The 18,863-nt window shown below is 37.4% G+C and overlaps 1 protein-coding gene across 1 annotated transcript; it reads left to right on the top strand.

Annotated features, from left to right (window-relative positions):
- Window positions 1-100: 100 nt before the first annotated feature.
- On the top strand, window positions 101-17,748 carry pex6 (peroxisomal biogenesis factor 6). Its single transcript, XM_016256775.1, has 17 exons — window positions 101-1,260; window positions 2,057-2,226; window positions 2,310-2,393; window positions 2,468-2,573; window positions 2,674-2,810; window positions 3,605-3,716; window positions 5,098-5,300; window positions 5,427-5,613; window positions 5,753-5,829; window positions 5,921-6,053; window positions 8,971-9,176; window positions 9,265-9,326; window positions 9,420-9,528; window positions 10,904-11,020; window positions 11,093-11,170; window positions 11,246-11,385; window positions 17,032-17,748. Exons 1-17 carry the CDS (start codon window positions 133-135, stop codon window positions 17,166-17,168), a joined length of 3,186 nt encoding a protein of 1,061 aa, XP_016112261.1. The 5' UTR covers window positions 101-132; the 3' UTR covers window positions 17,169-17,748.
- Window positions 17,749-18,863: the final 1,115 nt, after the last annotated feature.

Raw genomic sequence — 18,863 nt, 5'->3', positions numbered from 1 at the left:
TTAGAAGTATATATATATATATATATATATATATATATATATATATATATATATATATATATATATATATAAAAAGATTTTCTGTCAGCGGTCAGTTTTTCTCGTTTCACTGCGCATGCGCACATTTTCAACATGGCGGCCCCCGTGAAGTTGCAGTGTCTTGATGACTTTCCAACACACATTCATCCTCTACATGTGCTTATCAACAAATCACAATTCACTCAACAGTTTCCAGACCGCACTGGACCCACACACGCGTTGTTACTGTCACTGATGGAGCAGCAGTCCCCCTGTAATCGGGGCTTTCTGGTGTGCGCGCACATAGCTCCAGAGGAAGAGACCGATGTAAACATTCTCACGTGCCTCGCTGTTTATGTGAGTAAATCTTTCCTCAAACACTACGGCCTGAAGGAGCACTCGCCGGGAACGGTTCGCCCGCAGTGTCTGCTGCCTTTAAAGAAGATTGTCATCGGGGCTCGGACGAAGCAGAGCTTTAAATGGGCTTCTTCAGAGAAGTTCTCCAATGCTCTGCTGATCCTAGCCTCCTGTCACGGACAGACTCTGCTGGCGAGGCAAGGCGATGCTCTGCTCTTACCCTACCATCATTTACTGGGTGAAGAAGCCGCACAGGTGCAGCAGCAGCTGTCAGAGGTGACGGTGCTGGAGTGCACACCTGTCAGCCAGGGCAGGATAACAGTGGACACCAGTGTGGTGCTCTCCGACTGCAGAGATCTGGAGCTCAGCAGCACCGGCATCATGCTAGTGTCCTCTCTCTTTGTCTCTGATTTCGCCCAGTACGCAAGTAGCTTGAGTTCTGGCGGCTCTTTGCTGAACAGTAGAGTGCTGGACTTCAGCGCTTTCTCGCAGGCTCTTGAATGCAGACTCGATGTGCGCGTGCTAGACGCCGCAGACCTCCACAAACCTGGAGGAATACTGTCTAGACTCGAGCGTGATGAAGGACTGGACGCGGACAGCACGGTTTTTGTGAGCAAGAGCTTGTTGCTGAAGCTGGGTGTGTTTAACGGGGAGTGGGTCATTGCGTCCGTCCCAGCAGAGAAGATTAAGAAGACCCCTCCGGCTCAGAGTCCTGTCCTGGCCGAGCAGGGACGTGTTCATCTGCTTGCAATCAAAGCTTTTGACTCAGTTAGACAGCAAGACGTGGATGTGAAGGACAATGTGGGCTTGATTTCACCGGTTCAGTGGTTTAACCTGGCAGAAGGGATGCCTGTGCCTGTTGGAAACAAGACCATCAAGATTAAGGTGAAGTAGTTTAATGACTGTGGCCAACACAATAAAAAAAAAAACTGAAAATTGTTCATTTTAAAATTCACCATTTGAAAAAATGAAAATCAAATTTGTTGTATCACAGTATCGCCATTAAGGTAACACTGGATAATTTGAAATGATTTCATTAATTGGTTTGAGCAGATTTGCCATGTGCCATTTATTTTTATTTATTAATAAATTTTCTTACACTTATATTTGGTTATTTGTTTATAGTTATACATTTAAATATAAGATTAGACCTGGGTGATAATATGGTTTACATTTTGTGATGATATAAACAAAGCAGCCTTATGTGAGGATATACTGCATGAGTGCGAATAAAGATATATATATATATATATATATATATATATATATAAACATATAAAGAAATTAATATATATTTTAAAGCTGTGTGATAATATAGTTTATATATTAAGGTATACTTACATATCCTCTGATATACTTCAGTATAGAGAGAGTAAATACAAATACTTCCCTAAATTAGACAAGCATTTAGATTTTTATACATGTTAAGAGTTCAAAGGGTTTCTTCATAACAGAAAATACCTATATAGTACAATTTATTTAGTTGTAAAATTCCTTATATATATATATACACCTATTCTATAGAATTTTTAATCACAGTTCTGGTAATCGACTGCTGTTCATCTCAGAAATGGCCAGATATTATTTGATCAGTCTGCCACTGTAGGGTAACACTCAGTGAGGTCTGATGGTCGATCAGATGTGTGATTAGGTTTGTGTGTGTGTGATTTGATTGAAGCAGAGGTGGAATAAGATCTCGTCGCGTGCAGAGTCTCAGATCTCCGTGAGCGCGTGTCGATGCGCAGTGCCTCCGTTCGCTAAAGAGCTGCACATTGAAGCCGTCGTATCTCCAAACTACAACTCCCATGGGCCCTTCGACAGCATCCTCCACAAACACTTCAGCTCACCCAGGTGCTCACAGCGCACTTTCAGACATATAGCGTATATGCTCTCTCCCTCTTCCTGGCTTTCCTGAGCGTTGTGTTTGTTTGCAGGCTTGTTCAGCGGGGGAGTATTTTGGGAATCCCGACAGAAGGACATCCTGATCTTATAGAGAACAGCTCTGAAGGAATCCTCAGGTGCGGGTTCATCTTCAGGAGATGCTTTAAAGACCTTTGAAAACCAATCCTCATGCAGGTTCTGTGTTTGGCAGCTGGCCTGTGCTGTATTTCAGAGTAAAGCAGGTGTGTGGTTTCTCTGCGGAGGAGGAAGAGGTTTCTTCATATCTGGCTGATTCCAGTCACACTTCGCTCTACATGGTGAGAAATTATATTAATAATAGTCCAATCAGAATCTGCTCTGTCAGACCACACAGTTAATATATGCAGTTGTGCTCGACCTCTGATTGGCTGTCCACAGGGAGGCTCCGCCCACAGCCGGTCTCCCTGCTCGGTGCTGCAGAAGGGTTGGTCTTTCTGGACGAGTCTCTGTCCTCCGGGTCTGTCCAGCACTGTGGAGCAACTGCTCACTATCATACAACCTCACTTCAGTGAAAGGTCTGTATTGTGTATATATATATATATATATATATATATATATATACATATATTATGAATAAGGTGCTCACAACCTCAATATTGCAGATACAGATCCCTAAACAAGACCACATCTGCAGATGAAACTTTGTTGGTAGAAGCATTTTTTAAATGTGAACTAGCACCTCATGACTACACCACGTTATGCATGAGAAGCTGCAAAAGACACAGGCGCAAGTGGAATGTACAAAACATGGTGACATTAATTCTTATGTAAATATAATGGGTGATATATTGCGTCACCAAAAATGATTGAGGTCATGTACATATATTGCGCGATAAGTAGATATATTGATTATTGCAACTGGCATATTAACAGAACCTGTTGATATATTAAACAAATGAACCACAATTAATTTTGTGATTCCACAACTTTGTATTCTTCAATAAAAGTAATAGTTATTGAGGGGAAAAAAATAGTATGAATTTAGTTTACATCTTGATTGTATGTGTTAAATAGCATTTAGATTTAGATTGAAGTTAGATTATTGTAATATATTAAAACTGATTTCTTCATTTGAATGCTTTGAAGTCATCCTGCTGCCCCTGGTTAAGAACTACTGCTTTAGAAGATGTTTTAAGTGCTAGTCGATGCTATATCTTGTATTTTCAGCATTGCTGGAACGCTGCATTGATAACATGTTAAATATATTAAAATGTTATTACTTTTTTAATTTACATAAAAAAAAAAAAAAAAAAATATATATATATATATATATATATATACAGTATATATATTTTGTTATTCTCTGCAGCTGTCTAACGTTAAAAAGAGGCTGTTCGGTTCTTCTGATGGGTCCCAATGGCAGTGGTAAAGTTACCGCGGTAAGAGCAGCTAGCAGGAGGCTGCATCTGCATCTGATCAAGGTGAGCTGTGACTTTCCTGAGTTTTGTGTTTTTCCACAGTTCCACAGAGCATTAAAACATTCATAAGTTGTGTTTTTCATAAGTTTACGGGAAACAAAACACAGTTGAGTCTAGTAGAGTTTAGTAGAACATTAGCATGTTGCTAAGCTAACAAACGCGATGCTCTAATAAGCATAACAATACATAGAATATACAAATATTGAGTGACATTTTAATCATACCATCTTACAAATGTCCTTGATAGTTTTCTGTACAGAATTAATTTGTTGGATATTTTTAGTCCACATTTCTTTATTTTCCTCAGAGCTCTGCACATGAAATGCAGGCATGATACTGTGACTATGAATGAAGAATTGGTTTCATCTGACTTATTATTTTGGTTACTCATTTTAGTTAAAACACTGCCACATTGTTCAAATTTGTGGCCAACTAAATTACGTCAAGGGAACAAATGTCACAGTGCTGACTCATGTTATGGCCATATTTAATAGCTGCATTTTTTGTCCAAAACAAAACTCCACAGAATATATATGCTTTTTGTCTAGTGTTATAAAAGCAATAAGCCTCGTGAAGCCGTGGTTTACAGTGAATTTATAACAGCTAAGGGGGTGTTAGACTAAAACCCCCTTAGCCGTTATAAATTCACTGTAAACCACGGCTTCACGGGGCTTATTACTTTTATAAAACGGTTATTCCATATTCCATATAAGCAAATTAAGTTTTATGATATTAATAAAAACAGTCTTCTTCCACCAAACAATGTAGTTCCTCAGAAACAGTTGTGGTTGCAACAAAGTTGTTGCCGAACAACACACAGAAGTAAACAAAGGTGTGTGTTTGTAGAGTAATTTACAACAGCTTCGAAAGCGGCTCAACCAATCAGAACCAAGGACCGGAACTCTCCGTTTTATAATATGTGAGCCTGGAGCACAAAAGCAGGCTTAAGTCGCTGGGGTATATTTGTAGCAATAGCCAAAAATACATTGTATGGTTCAAAATTATTGATTTTTCTTTTATGCCAAAAATCATTAGGACATTAAGTAAAGATCATGTTCCATGAAGATATTTTGTAAATTTCCTACTGTAAATATATCAAAACTTAATTTTTGATTTGTAATATGCATTGCTAAGAACTTCATTTGGACAACTTTAAAGGAGATTTTCTCAATATTTAGATTTTTTTTGCACCCTCAGATTCCAGATTTTCAAATAGTTGTATCTCAGACAAATATTGTCCTATCCTGACAAACCATACATCAATGGAAAGATTATTTATTCAGATGTATAAATCTCAATTTCCAAAAATTTACCCTTATGACTGTTTTTGTGGTCCAGGGCCACAAATATGAATAGAGATGTAAATGAGGCTGGATATGTGCAGGTGGATTGCGTCAGTCTCTGCGCAGACACTGCAGCTGCATGCGAGGCTAAGATGAGGTCTGTCTTTGAGAGAGCGGAGCTCCATCATCCGTGTGTTTTGCTGCTGAGAAACCTGCAGCTGCTCGGCCAGCCGCGGGACGGCTCAGAGACCGACTCCAGGGTCACCTCCACCCTCTGCCAGCTCATAGCAGCTGCTCACGCCAGGTGAGGTGCCAGCACGACAGACTCCTTCCATTCGCTTTAATGGAAGAGACCTTCAAAGACTGTTGAAAGAACCTGAACAGATGACCATTTGTCATTGTTTGCTTGCTTTCTTCTCTTCTTCTGCAGTGTGGTGGTGGTGGGGTCTGTGAGCAGCCAGCGAGAGCTGTCCTCAGATGTGATGGCAGCGTTTGTGCACCAGGTGGCGCTAGAGAGCCTGTCCGAGGAGCAGCGCAGGACGATGCTCTCCAGCCTCAGTGAGGACCTGCTGTTGGGAAAAGACGTCAATCTTGGCAAGATTGCCAAACAGACAGCTGTGAGACTATTGACTGCTCATCCATCTTATCTGTGCATTCAGATTTACCATATGTATTTTTTCATACATGGTCCTGGTCCAACTTTACATAAGTGCATTTGATTGCCAGTAGGGTTTCATGTTGACTTTGTTTCTGTAGGGTTTTGTTTTAGGAGATCTTTGCGCACTTCTTACCAGCGCTGGGAAAGCCGCTCACAGACGACTTCTACAGACGTAGTGAGTCTTCACCCCACTGCTGTCAGTCACTCCAGCACTGTTTTTCTCTGTCGAATGGATGAGAAACTGGTGTGGTGTTTTTCGTGTGTAGTTTTCCAGAAGCGGCGAGTGAACAGGAAGAGGAGGATCTGTGTGTCTCTGGGGTGAGCGTCACGTCTGAGGACTTCAGCGCGGCACTGGATGCCCTACAGGAGGCACATTCACAAGCCATCGGAGCCCCAAAAGTACAGTTACCTTACTTTGACTTTTGTGTCCATTGTACCCTCATAAAAATGAATTATATTATATTTATATTAAATGCATTTAGAGTTATTTTTTGACCTGCTTAAGTACATCTTTATGTGTAGTTTTGTTATTGAGTATTGTCTTTAAAATATGGTTAAAGTTTACTGCCGATTGTACTGACAATCATTTATTATAAACTAAAATATGTGACCCTGGAGCACAAAAGCAGTCTTAAGTCACTGGGGTATATTTGTAGCAACAGCCAACAATACATTGTATTGGGTCAAAATTATACATTTTTCTTTTATGCCAAAAATCATTAGGATATTAAGTAAAGATCATGTTCCATGAAGATATTTTGTAAATTTCCTACTGTAAATATATCAAAACTTAATTTTTGATTAGTAATATGCATTGCTAAGGACTTAATTTGGACAACTTTAATTATCTATATTTATATATATATATATTTTATATATTCTATATTAATTCTAAATATTTAGATTTTTTTGCACCCTGAGATTCCAGATTTTCAAATAGCTGTATCTCAGCCAAATATTGTCCTATCCTAACAAACCATACATCAGTGGAAAGCTTATTTATTCAGCTTTGATTGATTATTAAATCTCATTAAAAGACCATTATGACTGGTTTTGTGGTCCAGGGTCACATATACTTTAATGTCATTTCTATTGAAACCTGTATGTCAAGTATTTAAATATATATAACACTACAATAACACACTACAGTTAATAATCAAGCACTTTACATGCACTTTAGCATGTAAGTCAGCACATAAAAATGTGTATTTCTTAAAAGCATGGCAAAATGTTATTAAAACTGATTTAAATGGTACTTTAAAGTAAAACTTTTAATTTGACATTATTGCAAAATGCACTCTTTAAAAGTGTGCTTAAGTGTGTTAAGAAACACTTTTGTTTTATTAATTATTAATTAACATTATCTGCCAGTAATAGTTTAAAATGATACTTTTAAGTTTTAAAGTACACTGTAAGTGCACATTCAATGCAATTAAGCACACTTCTTTTTCACAAGGGTGATTGTTCAAAAACATTTTTTGTTCTGCTGGTTGAAATTCTCTTCACGTCCCGACAGCAATCTTTAAGTTAAGTGCTCTAAATGTATTTATATGTATTTATATCATCTGTGGGAGGCGTAGGACCATAAAAATGTTTGTCCAATCAAATTCTTCAGTCCACGGACTACGATAAGCTGTCCTGCCTGGAAGGTGTTATTATTGTAATATTATGCGCTTTGTACTGTGATGTTGTCTCACCGGTGAATGAGACATGAGGTGCTCTGACAGCGTTTCTCATCGTGTCGCTGGTTATCATGTGGTCTGTCTGTGCGCGGTCATGTGTTTTGGAGGAGGCGTGGCTTTGGAGAGTGATTTTCAGGGAGGGTGGGATCTTATGCTTTCAAAGCTAGCTTGCTATTGCTAGCCTCTTCTGAAATCGCCTATAAAGTAATAAAAGTTCACCCAGAAATGAAGTCTCTGCTGTAATGTACTATTTACCCAGCTATCAGTAAAATCTCCTGCTTTAAAGCTGTGATTATTATTATTATTATGCATTTTATTTATAGGCGCCTTTCATGGCACTCAAGGACACCTTACAAAGTCCATAAAACAGAGTAAAACAATAACATTAAACAATAAAAGCCAATACAACAAACAGACATAAAATCACATAAAAACCTGCCTAAACAAATAAGTTTTAAGACGATATTTAAAGACCGGAAGACTATTGCGAACTTCTACAGGAAGTGAGTTCCATAAAAGGGGAGCCGCATAACCAAAAGCTTGTGACCCCATGGAAGTTGTCCGAGTGCATGGGAGAACAAGAGTAAGTGCAGAAGCAGATCTTAAAACCTGCTTTGTAGGTTAAAAGTAAAATTTTAAAATTTACACGGAATTTAACTGGGAGCTAGTGCAAATTTTGTAGAACAGGAGAGATGTGTTCTACGGAAGTTCTAAGCGGCCATGCATTCGTTATGTTGATATAACGAGAAAATAAGTCGTTATAACGAGAAAACAAGAAGGAAAAAAATAATAATAAACTTAGAACTTCCGTAGTGTTCAGAGTTGGAAGTTTTGGTGATAACTTGAGCAGCGGCATTTTATACCAACTGTAGTTTGTGAAGTGATTTGGAAGGAAGTCCATAAAACAAAGCATTACAATAGTCGATTTGTGATGTTACAAGAGCATGCACAAGAGTAGCAGTACTCTTCAGGGAAAGGACAGGTCGCAGACGATTGATATTCCTAATATGAAAGAATGCAGAACAGGTAACACTGTTAATATGAGCTACAAACGACAAAGTTTTATCGAGGATGACACCCAAACTTTTAACCTGATTAGACAGAGGAACAGGACAATTGTCTATTATCACAGAGAAAATGTTTGACTTATCTATTTTGTTTTTTGTACTTTCTGTTTTACTATTATTTAATTTGAGAAAATTACTTGAAAACCAAGTTTTTAATTCATCAAGATACTCAAGAAGAGCAGAAGGAGGAAACTTTGAGGAAAGTTTAGAAGACAGATAAAGTTGGGTGTCATCAGCATAACAATAGAAATGAATACCATATTTCCTAAAAATGGTGCCAATAGGTAAAAGGTAGATAAGAAACAGAAGAGGTCCCAAAACAGAACCCTGTGGAACACCGGTGACAACATAAGTAGATTTGGATTTAAACTGTTACGGTCTGTGAGATAGGAGCGAAACCAACATAAAGCCGTACCAGCAATTCCAATAGATTCCAATCTACTTAAGAGTATTGAGTGTGAAACGGTATCAAATGCTGCTCTAAATTTAGTTTAGTTTTGTGTCTAAATTTAGACACAATCTAAATGTTTTAGATTGTGTCTAAAATGCAGAGTTTCTTCATCTCAGATCCCGTCGGTCAGATGGCAGGACGTCGGTGGACTGCAGCAGGTTAAGAAGGAGATTCTGGACACAATTCAGCTTCCTCTGGAGCATCCAGAGCTGCTCTCGCTGGGGCTGCGGCGCTCTGGACTGCTGCTCTACGGGCCGCCGGGCACCGGAAAAACCCTGCTGGCTAAAGCCGTCGCCACCGAGTGTACCATGACCTTCCTCAGGTGACTACAGCACTAGCCTCTGTTTGCTTTTGAGTTTGAAATATTCAAGAGACTGGTCAGAGTGCAACACTTTGGTGTTTGATTTCAGTGTGAAAGGTCCTGAGCTCATCAACATGTACGTTGGTCAGAGTGAAGAGAACATTCGAGAGGGTAAGAGCAACGAAATAAACTACTCCTGTCAGTCTGTTTGTCCTCTATATTTATTTCACTGAGCTGGTTAACACTTCTCTCTCTGTCTGTCAGTGTTCAGTAAGGCCAGAACTGCTGCTCCCTGTGTTATTTTCTTTGATGAGCTGGACTCTTTGGCTCCTAATAGAGGCCACAGTGGGGACTCAGGAGGGGTGATGGACAGGTCAGCATCACAAGACATGTGCAGATACTAAACTCACAACACCAGTCCAATCCGTGAATGAATCATTCAGTGTGATTTATGAACCAGTTCAAAAGATTCAGCTGGTTCACGAATCAGGTATGGGATCCTGCCTCGGGATTTCCTCAGTTCAGAATAACGTGGAAAGATAAATTCTCATAAAATGTAGTGGAGTAAAAAGTAAGATATTATGGTTTGGAATATAGTGAAGTAAAATGAAAATACACCAATACAATTCAGATACTTGCATTCAAGTCGAGTCAATTTTATTTGTTTAGTGCTTTTCACAATACACTTTGTTTCAAGTATAATATTTTAATATATTTATGCCTTATAGTCACATTTAGCAGATTAGAGCTGGGCGATAATATAGTTACATTTGCGACGATATGAGAAATCAAGCAGTTGAAATTTCCTATATAATGTCTATTGCTTTACATGAGTACATTGAATGTTTACTAATAAAGTTGGATATGCTCATGTATCCAATATTTAGAGCTTTGTATAGATTATATAGTTTACATATCTTGCGACATTAAAAACTATCACAGATCCGACATTTTGTATTGCTTTATGTGAGTATACTGTACTATGGGGTTATTTTTGTTCCTTTATTCCAAATAAATACATTATGATTCACAAATAAATGTAAAGTTCTCACAAATCCACAGATAGGTGGACTCCACCCACATCTACTCAAGCCAATCACATAACGGCCACATTGCGCTGACCAATCATGTTATCACTATAACTAATCACGTTTTGCTTTACACTCAGGGCGGTCTCTCCTTCATATAACCTCATTCATCTGCACTGGCTGAGATAGGAAGTCCATAAAATCGGTATGGTCACTTGGACTCGTATTTGGTCTTCTACATGATATTTTGTCCTATATTTGTGCAAGCGGGGAGTACTTCAGAAGGAGAACGGGACATCAGTTTACTGCCGGTGACTCGTCGCCATGTCACTTCCTTTCAGGGATGCAAAGTGAATCTATTGCCACCTCCTGAGTGTAAAGCAAAACGTGATTGGGCATAGCGATGTGGCTCTGTTCTCTGATTGGCTTGAGTAGACAGTGGGTGGAGTCCACCTATTTGTGGACTTTTCAGCATGTCTTGACGCAAGAACTCGAAATTCAAAATCCACAAATACATGCGGTTATTGAACTGAACTATTATTGTTATTGAACTACTCGAGCTGAATAAAGACTTTTTCCTGCATGAATTTGGATTTGCCTCAGTTTTTAATTTTGCATGATTGATTCTGGTGCTTTCCTGTTTAATACTGTGAAGCTGCTTTGAAACTATGTGTATTGGTGCATCATGACAAGCCAGGTTTTGTCATTGTTTGTTTTTAGGGTTGTGTCACAGCTTTTAGCAGAGCTGGACGGTCTTCATTCGTCTGGAGACGTCTTTGTGATCGGAGCAACTAACCGCCCAGATCTGCTGGACCAATCATTGCTCAGGCCTGGCAGGTAAATACATTTAGATTCAGTTGCTTTTCAGTTTGTCTGGCATTCTTGCATTCTTGCATGTTTTCGCCCCAGGTTTGATAAGTTGGTGTATGTGGGTGTGAATGAAGACAGAGAGTCTCAGCTGCAGGTTCTGAAGGCAGTCTTGCGCAGGTGAGTGTGTCCATCATGACGCTCCTCTCTCTCAGTGCTGGAGGGTGTGTGTTATTGCTGCTGTTCTGGGTGCAGGTTTAAGGTGGATCCCAGCGTGTGTCTGTCGGAGGTCGTGGAGTCCTGTCCTCCTCAGCTGACCGGAGCCGATCTCTACGCGCTCTGTTCGGACGCCATGATGTGTGCCATCAAGAGAAAGATTTCACGTATCGCTGAAGGTATGTGGAAAAATATACCATGAACGGCCTTTTCTGATTATGTGACTCGGGGGTGAGTATCCATGTCAAACTAAATGGCAAATGTTACAGAAAATGCCACAGTCTCTGTTTCTTTCGGTCCTCAGAGCTGTAAGGGCTGCTTGTTTGTTGGTCATTAGGATTTCATCACCACACCACATGCATGTGAATGTTATTTCTCTAGAGATGACAAGCATTTTTCTTCCAGAAATCATTTTAATATGACAATTTAGTGTTCAGTTATTAGTGTTCAGTATTTTATTGGTTCTCAATTATTAAGTCAAGTCACCTTTATTTATATAGCGCTTTTAACAATACAGATTGTGTCAAAGCAAATGAATATAAAGTTTAAAAGAACAGCATTTACTTGAAATAGAAATCTTTCTAAATTTCTTCACTTCACTTTCGATCAGTTTAATGCGTTCTTGCTGAATAAAAATATTATTATTATTATATTACTGTTTTTGATTAAATAAATTCAGCCTTGCTGAGCTTAAGACTTCTTTCAAAAAAATAAAAAAAAAATCTTAATTATAATAAATAATTTAAAATAATATGAATTATTTATAATTACATTATATATATAAATATATATATGTATGTGTGTTAGGGATGTTCATTTCGGTTATTTTTCCTAACCAACAACCGACGCTCGTTAAACGTTTGTTAACCGTTAACCGACAAGATTATTTTAAATTAGAATTGAATTAAATTAGAAAGGATAAGTGTCTGTGACCCGTTAAAAATACTAACATTTGTTTCCCGGGGATTAATTTTACATGCGCAAAAAGCAGCAAACAACAGAACATGAGGATTCACATGGTCCTATCATATCACATCACATCACGCACCTGCAGCGCTTCTGCGAGCAGAGAAAAACATCATAAAACTAGCCTAAGTATATATATATATATATATATATATATATGCTTAACTGTAGGCCTATTTATTCATTTTATATATATATATAAATAGGCCTATACGAGAAATATATCTTTACTTAAAGGGATAATTCACCCAAAAATGAAAATTTGATGTTTATCTGCTTACCCCCAGGGCATCCAAGATGTAGGTGACTTTGTTTCTTCAGTAGAACACATTTGATGATTTTTAAGTCCAACTGTTGGAGTTCATCAGTCTTATAATGGATGGCAATGGTAACAAAGTCTATGAGTGTAAAAAAAACATGCACAGACAAATCCAAATTAAACCCTGCAGCTCCTGACGACACATTGATGTCCTATCACACGAAACGATCGGTTTGTTTGAGAAACCGAACAGTATTTATATAATTTTTTTACCTCTATTTTACACCACTATGTCCAACTGCTTTGAGCACGCGCATGGCTTCCGGTGCGTGAGATGTGTACGCACTTTGGCGTAGTTTACGAGTTTACGCAAGCGCCGGAAGGCTCTTCCCCGTGCATGCACGCTGGTGTCCTCGTGGGTCCAGGAGGGGTGCGTAGAGGAACTCCCGTGCTGCCAGAGTCGTGAGCTGCCGGACCCGCAGACCGGACGAGAACCGCACCCGTTACACGGCCGTCGGGCAAGGATGCTGGGCCATCTAGTCCCTTCATTGCCATCCATTATAAGACTGATGAACTGCAACGGATGGACTTAAAAATCATCAAATGTGTTCTACTGAAGAAACAAAGTCACCTACATCTTGGATGCCCTGGGGGTAAGCAGATAAACATAAAATTTTCATTTTTAGGTGAACTATCCCTATAAATAATATATTAAGAAAATGAAAGAAAGAAAAACTGTGCAACAAGTAGCCTATATGCAGAGCTTCGGTTCATTGTTGGGCTTGAAAGGAAACCAGATGGCAGAAAGATTAGATTTTTCTTTAGGCTTATTTTACAAAAGCACAAAGATTTGTTTTTATTGTAAATGTACACAAATAAAGGTAAATCTTTTACAATTACGATTATCTTTATGACTAAAAGGAGTAGTTTCTTCCCCTGTTAGAAGGAAAAAATTCAAGTGATTGCACCTGCGCCGCACACACAGTTAAGCTTTGCTACCTTGACAATGCAGCCTGCTCATTATCATAATAAAATACAGTCAGTCAAACATATGGTAAAAAAAACACACTGCTCAGTTTAAATATGTAGTAAAATCTGTGCCGTTAAGCGTTATCACCGTACCGCTGTGATGTTATGCAAAACATTGTAGCGAATCAGCTCATGGGGAAATATGAATAATTAATCATAACTTGTTATGTCAAGTGTGATACAAGTAAAGTTTTATTAACTACATAAACACTTAAACTAGTCTAACATACTACATAAACACATAAACTGGTCTAACACACACACACACACACACACACACACAGTTTGTATAGGAAAGGGTTAAAGCTTAACCCTTTAAAGAGAAGAGAAATAAGAACATGAAGTTATTGAACCATTTGCATATTCAGCAGATTTACATCAGATTCTTAGTTCAAACACACCTTTGTAAAAAGGGGCAAATGGTACCTAATGTACTAATTAAATATTTTGATAAATTACTGAAAAAAAAAAAAAACTTTTTAAACCGTTTAACTGATTGTATTAAACGGTCAAAATTCGATACGGTCGGTTAACCGGTTAAAATGAACATCCTTAATATATATATATATATATTCACCCTAATAATAAGTATTATTTTTTTCAATAATAAGTGACTTAAGGTCTTCTGTCAGTATTTTTGTGTATATATAAGGAATTATGTATAATTATACATACAATATACATAAACAATTATTGAAATATAAAACTGAGTGCTGTCAAAGTTAGTGTTAACGCATGAGATCAATTTTTTTCAGTTTAACACTTTAAAAATATTTAATGCAATTAACACAGGGGCGGAGCTAGGGTTGGCCACCCCACTCACAACTGCTGCTTCTGTCTCTTTTTCTTGACAAGAATTGCATTTATTTAGATGCAGAACATCTTTACGACCACTTAAAACGGGAGACTTTTCAGACACGCGTTCCAACTTCACCTCAGCGCCAGGTGCGAGTCAAACAAGCGTGGAAAAGCTACAGTCGATGAGGAGCTTCAGTAGAACAACAGTGAACTTGTCAGGCCATATGTCAGTAAAAACAAATTTTCCTGTCCTGTCAGCCATTATACTGTGCTCGTAGGTCGTGCTCTTCAATTGCACACACAAATGCGGCAGCCTGCGCTGTATATAGGCTAATTTCATATTAAAGCGCAAAAGAAACTACGAGCATGCAATGTCATAGTTATGCCGTCAGTTAAGTCATGAAGTTACCAAAAAAGTCATTAATGCTGCCTTAAATCTGTGCATGCAAGTATTTGTTATATATGAGTCAGATTAATAACGTGTCTCTGAAATGCAGTTGTTTTCCAAACAGTTGTGGAGCAGCAGCACTGTCTCCCTCATCTAACACACCTAATTCAACTCCTCAGCTCATTCCAGAGACTTTAAGAGCTGAGGTGGGTCAGAACAGGTAAAGAGTTATGAGAAAACTGAAAAATGAAAAAAGCAAAAGAAAAAGAGCTTTAAGGATTCATCTAGATTTAATTTAGAATTGAGTTTTTGATAGCTTTATTCAATTTCTGTATATTTCATATTTTCTGATGGGCGCAGGTAAATATGACATTTATTATAATGGGTTTATGTGTTTAAGATTGTTTTAAGTTCACCTAAATTGAAAGTTATTTTTTAAACTCTTAATAAAAGTTAAAATTGACAACTCTTTATTATACTGTAATGTTAAATGGCTAGTCAATGGTTAAATATTAGAAAGAAAGAAAAAAACTATTTCACAAAGACATCAGTAGTATTGGTATCAGTGATACTCAGCTTTAGCCATATAAAGATGCCATTAAACAAATATAAAAAATATATACTGTCTTTGTTGTTTCTACATTCATTTGAAGATTGAATGTGAAATTATTGCAATATAAAAGTATATTTAAAAACTTTAATGTAAGGTGGGATTAAACTGCTGAAGTTGGTTGATGAAAAAGAACCAGTTTGAGTCAGAGAATCTTGGTGAATGGAAAAGTCGAGGCCGAAGCCTGGCACGAACTTAGGGTGTCCTGGAGCGTTTGCTCACATCTTCATCTTCTCAGAATTCAACCAAACCACCAACTCTGGGGCGGGTCACTGATGTGAGGCCTTTAAGTTCTGAGAAGATTCACGCCTCTCAAGATGGGCTTGTCCAATGAGAAAGGCCGGAATCCCAAGTGGGAGTTTGGAAATACTGGGGAGTTTATGACCCTTTGTGTGGAAGCATGGTAATTTGCATATGGAACTTGAATCGAAATTACTAAAGATTCTCAGGACACTAATATATTGCCTATGTACCAACATATAATATACACTCTCGTTTAGATCATCAGAAGACTAATTCATAGATACTAAACATGGTAGGATTACATATAGGTAAGATGACAGGAACGAGTGGTTCCATCATAAGCCTGCATAAAATCTCAAAGACAACATACACAATGACCTGAAGGATATGTGTGTTCATTCAAAGAAAGGTTTTCCTATTAATTAATTAGAGAATAGTCAATTTTTGGGCATTGTGTGTCTTTCCTAAGGGTGAATGAGGTGTGAGTTTTCTCTGCTTGCATTCCTTTGAGCAATAAAACCAGTGATATCAGCCTTAGTTGCCATGAAACCAGAGGCCTGTTCTGCTTTCCTGAGGTGTTACGCATTTCGGGGGAAGGGTCCATAGGTCCTCATATGGCTTGTTCACTGAGGGGGGTTACAGAGTATTTGTTAAATATAGCTAACAAAATATATATTGTGTGTTTGTTTGGTCCAGACGCTACAACATTTTGTTTTAAGCGGATATTGGAACGCCAGTGAAGTACATAAATAATAATTTGCCATTCAAATACATTGCTAATACGGAAACATTTGATTTTGTGTGGAATGAGAGACCCAACGTTGGTTTCAGTTTCGTTTTCAGAAAACTGAAAAATGAAAAAAGAAAAAGAAAAAGAGCTTTAAGGATTCATCTAGATTTAATTTAGAATTGAGTTTTTGGGATTAAACGTGATCGTTTCAGAAAAAAAATTAATCGATTGACAGCACTAATAAAAATATATTGTTATTATAATTATGTATATTAAATATATTTGTGTTTAAAAATATATATTATTATTCAATAAGTGAATAGGAAGTGAAACTTGTTCATTAGTTTTGTGTAGGTACATGAAAACACTCCTTTGATCCTTCATCTTTGTAAAATGCCGGCATACACAGACACTCATCAGCATGATCAAACATTCACTTCAGTGCAAATATATGCAATGTATTAAGAAACAAAATATCAAAACCGTGTCTGTGCATTTGCCAGTCTACAGCTGAGATCTTTATTGGTTAAACGTTTAGAAGATGGAGCTATGTTTAAATCAAAATTAAATTAAAAGTAACATTTTATGCATGAAATGAAATGTGTCCATATTCCAGCTACTCGCTCTTAGCCTAAAAACATACTCTACGCAAACGCTTTGCAGGACTTTGACCTCATTCTAGCCCTGTGCTTTAGCAATGTATTGGTCAATGTAAAGGATGTTTCTGCCCTGACTCTGCTTCTTTCTCAGTGTCTGCACTACTTGCCTTCACTCTTTCTTCATCTCTGTGTCTGTGATGCAGGTGTGGATTCAGAGGCCAGCGCTCTGACTCTGTGTTCAGAGGACTTCAGACAGGCTCTGGCAGGACTACAGCCGTCCGTCTCGGAGCAGCAGCTCAACAGATACAAGCTCATCCAGCAGAAATTCACCATAAAATAACATCCCAAACACTCGCCCATCTGAAATCACGTAACTTCTGAAGCTAAAGGTTTTGCACTGTGTCCTAACCAGACTCGGGGTGATGAAGCTACTCTCATTGGTCCATATAGCTGAATATTAAATGTCAAATATCGTCTGATTGGCTGTGATTGTTTTATGTTGCACAGTAGTTTCGTCTTATTGTACACAGACAGATCAATCGACACAAGAAACTTGTCGCATCACGTCTGGGTAGGACACATTAATCAAAATCTTTTTCTATAATTATTTAAAAATCATCTCTAAAGAAAAGAAATTAGTTTAATGAGTTAAAGTCGAACCTGCTCATGTTTACTTGCCTATCCCACAGGATTTCTGTGCAACTTTCTTAATGGGTTTCATATTTAATGCTTGAACAGAAATCAGTCAGGCTGAAAAATGCAGAATCAGATTCCATTGAAGAAATGAGATTAAATATAACGAAAGCTGATTTATAACTAGCACTGCAAAAAGCACAACTAAAGAGAAACTTCAGCTAGACTGTGTGTGTGTGTGAGAGTGTTTGTGTGAGAGAGTGTTTGTGTGAGAGTGTTTGTGTGTGTGTGTGTGAGTGTTTGTGTGTGTGTGTGTGTGTGTGTGAGAAGTGTACTTAATTACAGTGTTTTCATGAATGTGAAGTGAAGTGACTCATACACAGTAGATAAATTCACATGAATCATACTCAGGGCTTTGATTTTAACACATTGGCTCGCATTGGTCACACTTTATATCAAGTGCTTAGTTTTGGATCATTTAATTAGTAATAATTCATTTGCTATGCAAATGTTAAAAAGAGCTGATATCAGTGGTTTATGTTTAAAAATGTTAATGAATTTTTTTTGTTTATATTTTTCTGGTTTTATAAATGTGTAATTACTACTTCATTACCATGTTGTTATTTCATATGTAACAAAGGACAAATGAGACGACTTAATATAAAGTGTTACCTTGTTTATTCAAAGAATTACTAAAAATAAACTTAAAATAATTATCCTGAAATTAAACGTATGTGATTCTTCAAAGAAATCTGCATGTCTGCTTTGACATAGTAGCTAGAGATAGAAGACGATATGAACACAAAAGACAGAATTGTTCAAAAGAGAAAATAAGTTTCAAACTGTGCAAGCGTATATTTTGACTCATTGTGCTGTAGCTTGTTGCTGGAAGTTACTGGAAGCAAGTGTGATGAGTGAATCTCACGAAAAATGTCAAGAAATGTTTGAGTCGTATTTCACCCCAAAATCAGATGAAACTAGAAACACGTTAGAATTTGAAAATATAATTTATAAAATATTAAATAAAATAATTTCTAGAATATATGAATTATATTTTACATTAAAAGTATAATTGTATTTATACTTGATATAATTTATTTAGATTTTTATTAGTGTACAATAGTAATGAGAATCTAATGAGAGTAACTATTGAGAAAAAAAGAAAAACATTTCAGTAATGAGAATTTTGGGGTAAAATGTTCTTAATTGTCATGAAAATAATGTCACAATGTAAACAAAAATTACAATGGTCCTAAAATATGGTCATTTTCTTAATGCAAAATATAATTTCTTATTTTTTCCTTGGATTTTGTGTGATATATGCGCTAGATTTGACATGCTTCACCTAACAATTAGTGCAGTTTTTATCAATAATTATGTGGACGTCTTCAGTAACAACCAA

This window comes from Sinocyclocheilus grahami, unplaced genomic scaffold (genome assembly GCF_001515645.1).
Source record: "Sinocyclocheilus grahami isolate Dianchi unplaced genomic scaffold, SAMN03320097.WGS_v1.1 scaffold1474.1, whole genome shotgun sequence".
Lineage (NCBI taxonomy): Eukaryota > Metazoa > Chordata > Actinopteri > Cypriniformes > Cyprinidae > Sinocyclocheilus > Sinocyclocheilus grahami.
Note: the sequence above shows the minus strand (reverse complement) of the source record. Positions and strands in the feature narration are given on the sequence as shown.

Bases quoted from the DNA above. Each gene is read 5' to 3' on its own strand.
- pex6 (XM_016256775.1), top strand. From the start codon at position 133: ATGGCGGCCCCCGTGAAGTTGCAGTGTCTTGATGACTTTCCAACACAC. The intron at 2,574-2,673 runs GTGAGAAATTAT...GGCTGTCCACAG, and splicing joins GTCACACTTCGCTCTACATG to GGAGGCTCCGCCCACAGCCG. The intron at 2,811-3,604 runs GTCTGTATTGTG...TATTCTCTGCAG, and splicing joins CAACCTCACTTCAGTGAAAG to CTGTCTAACGTTAAAAAGAG.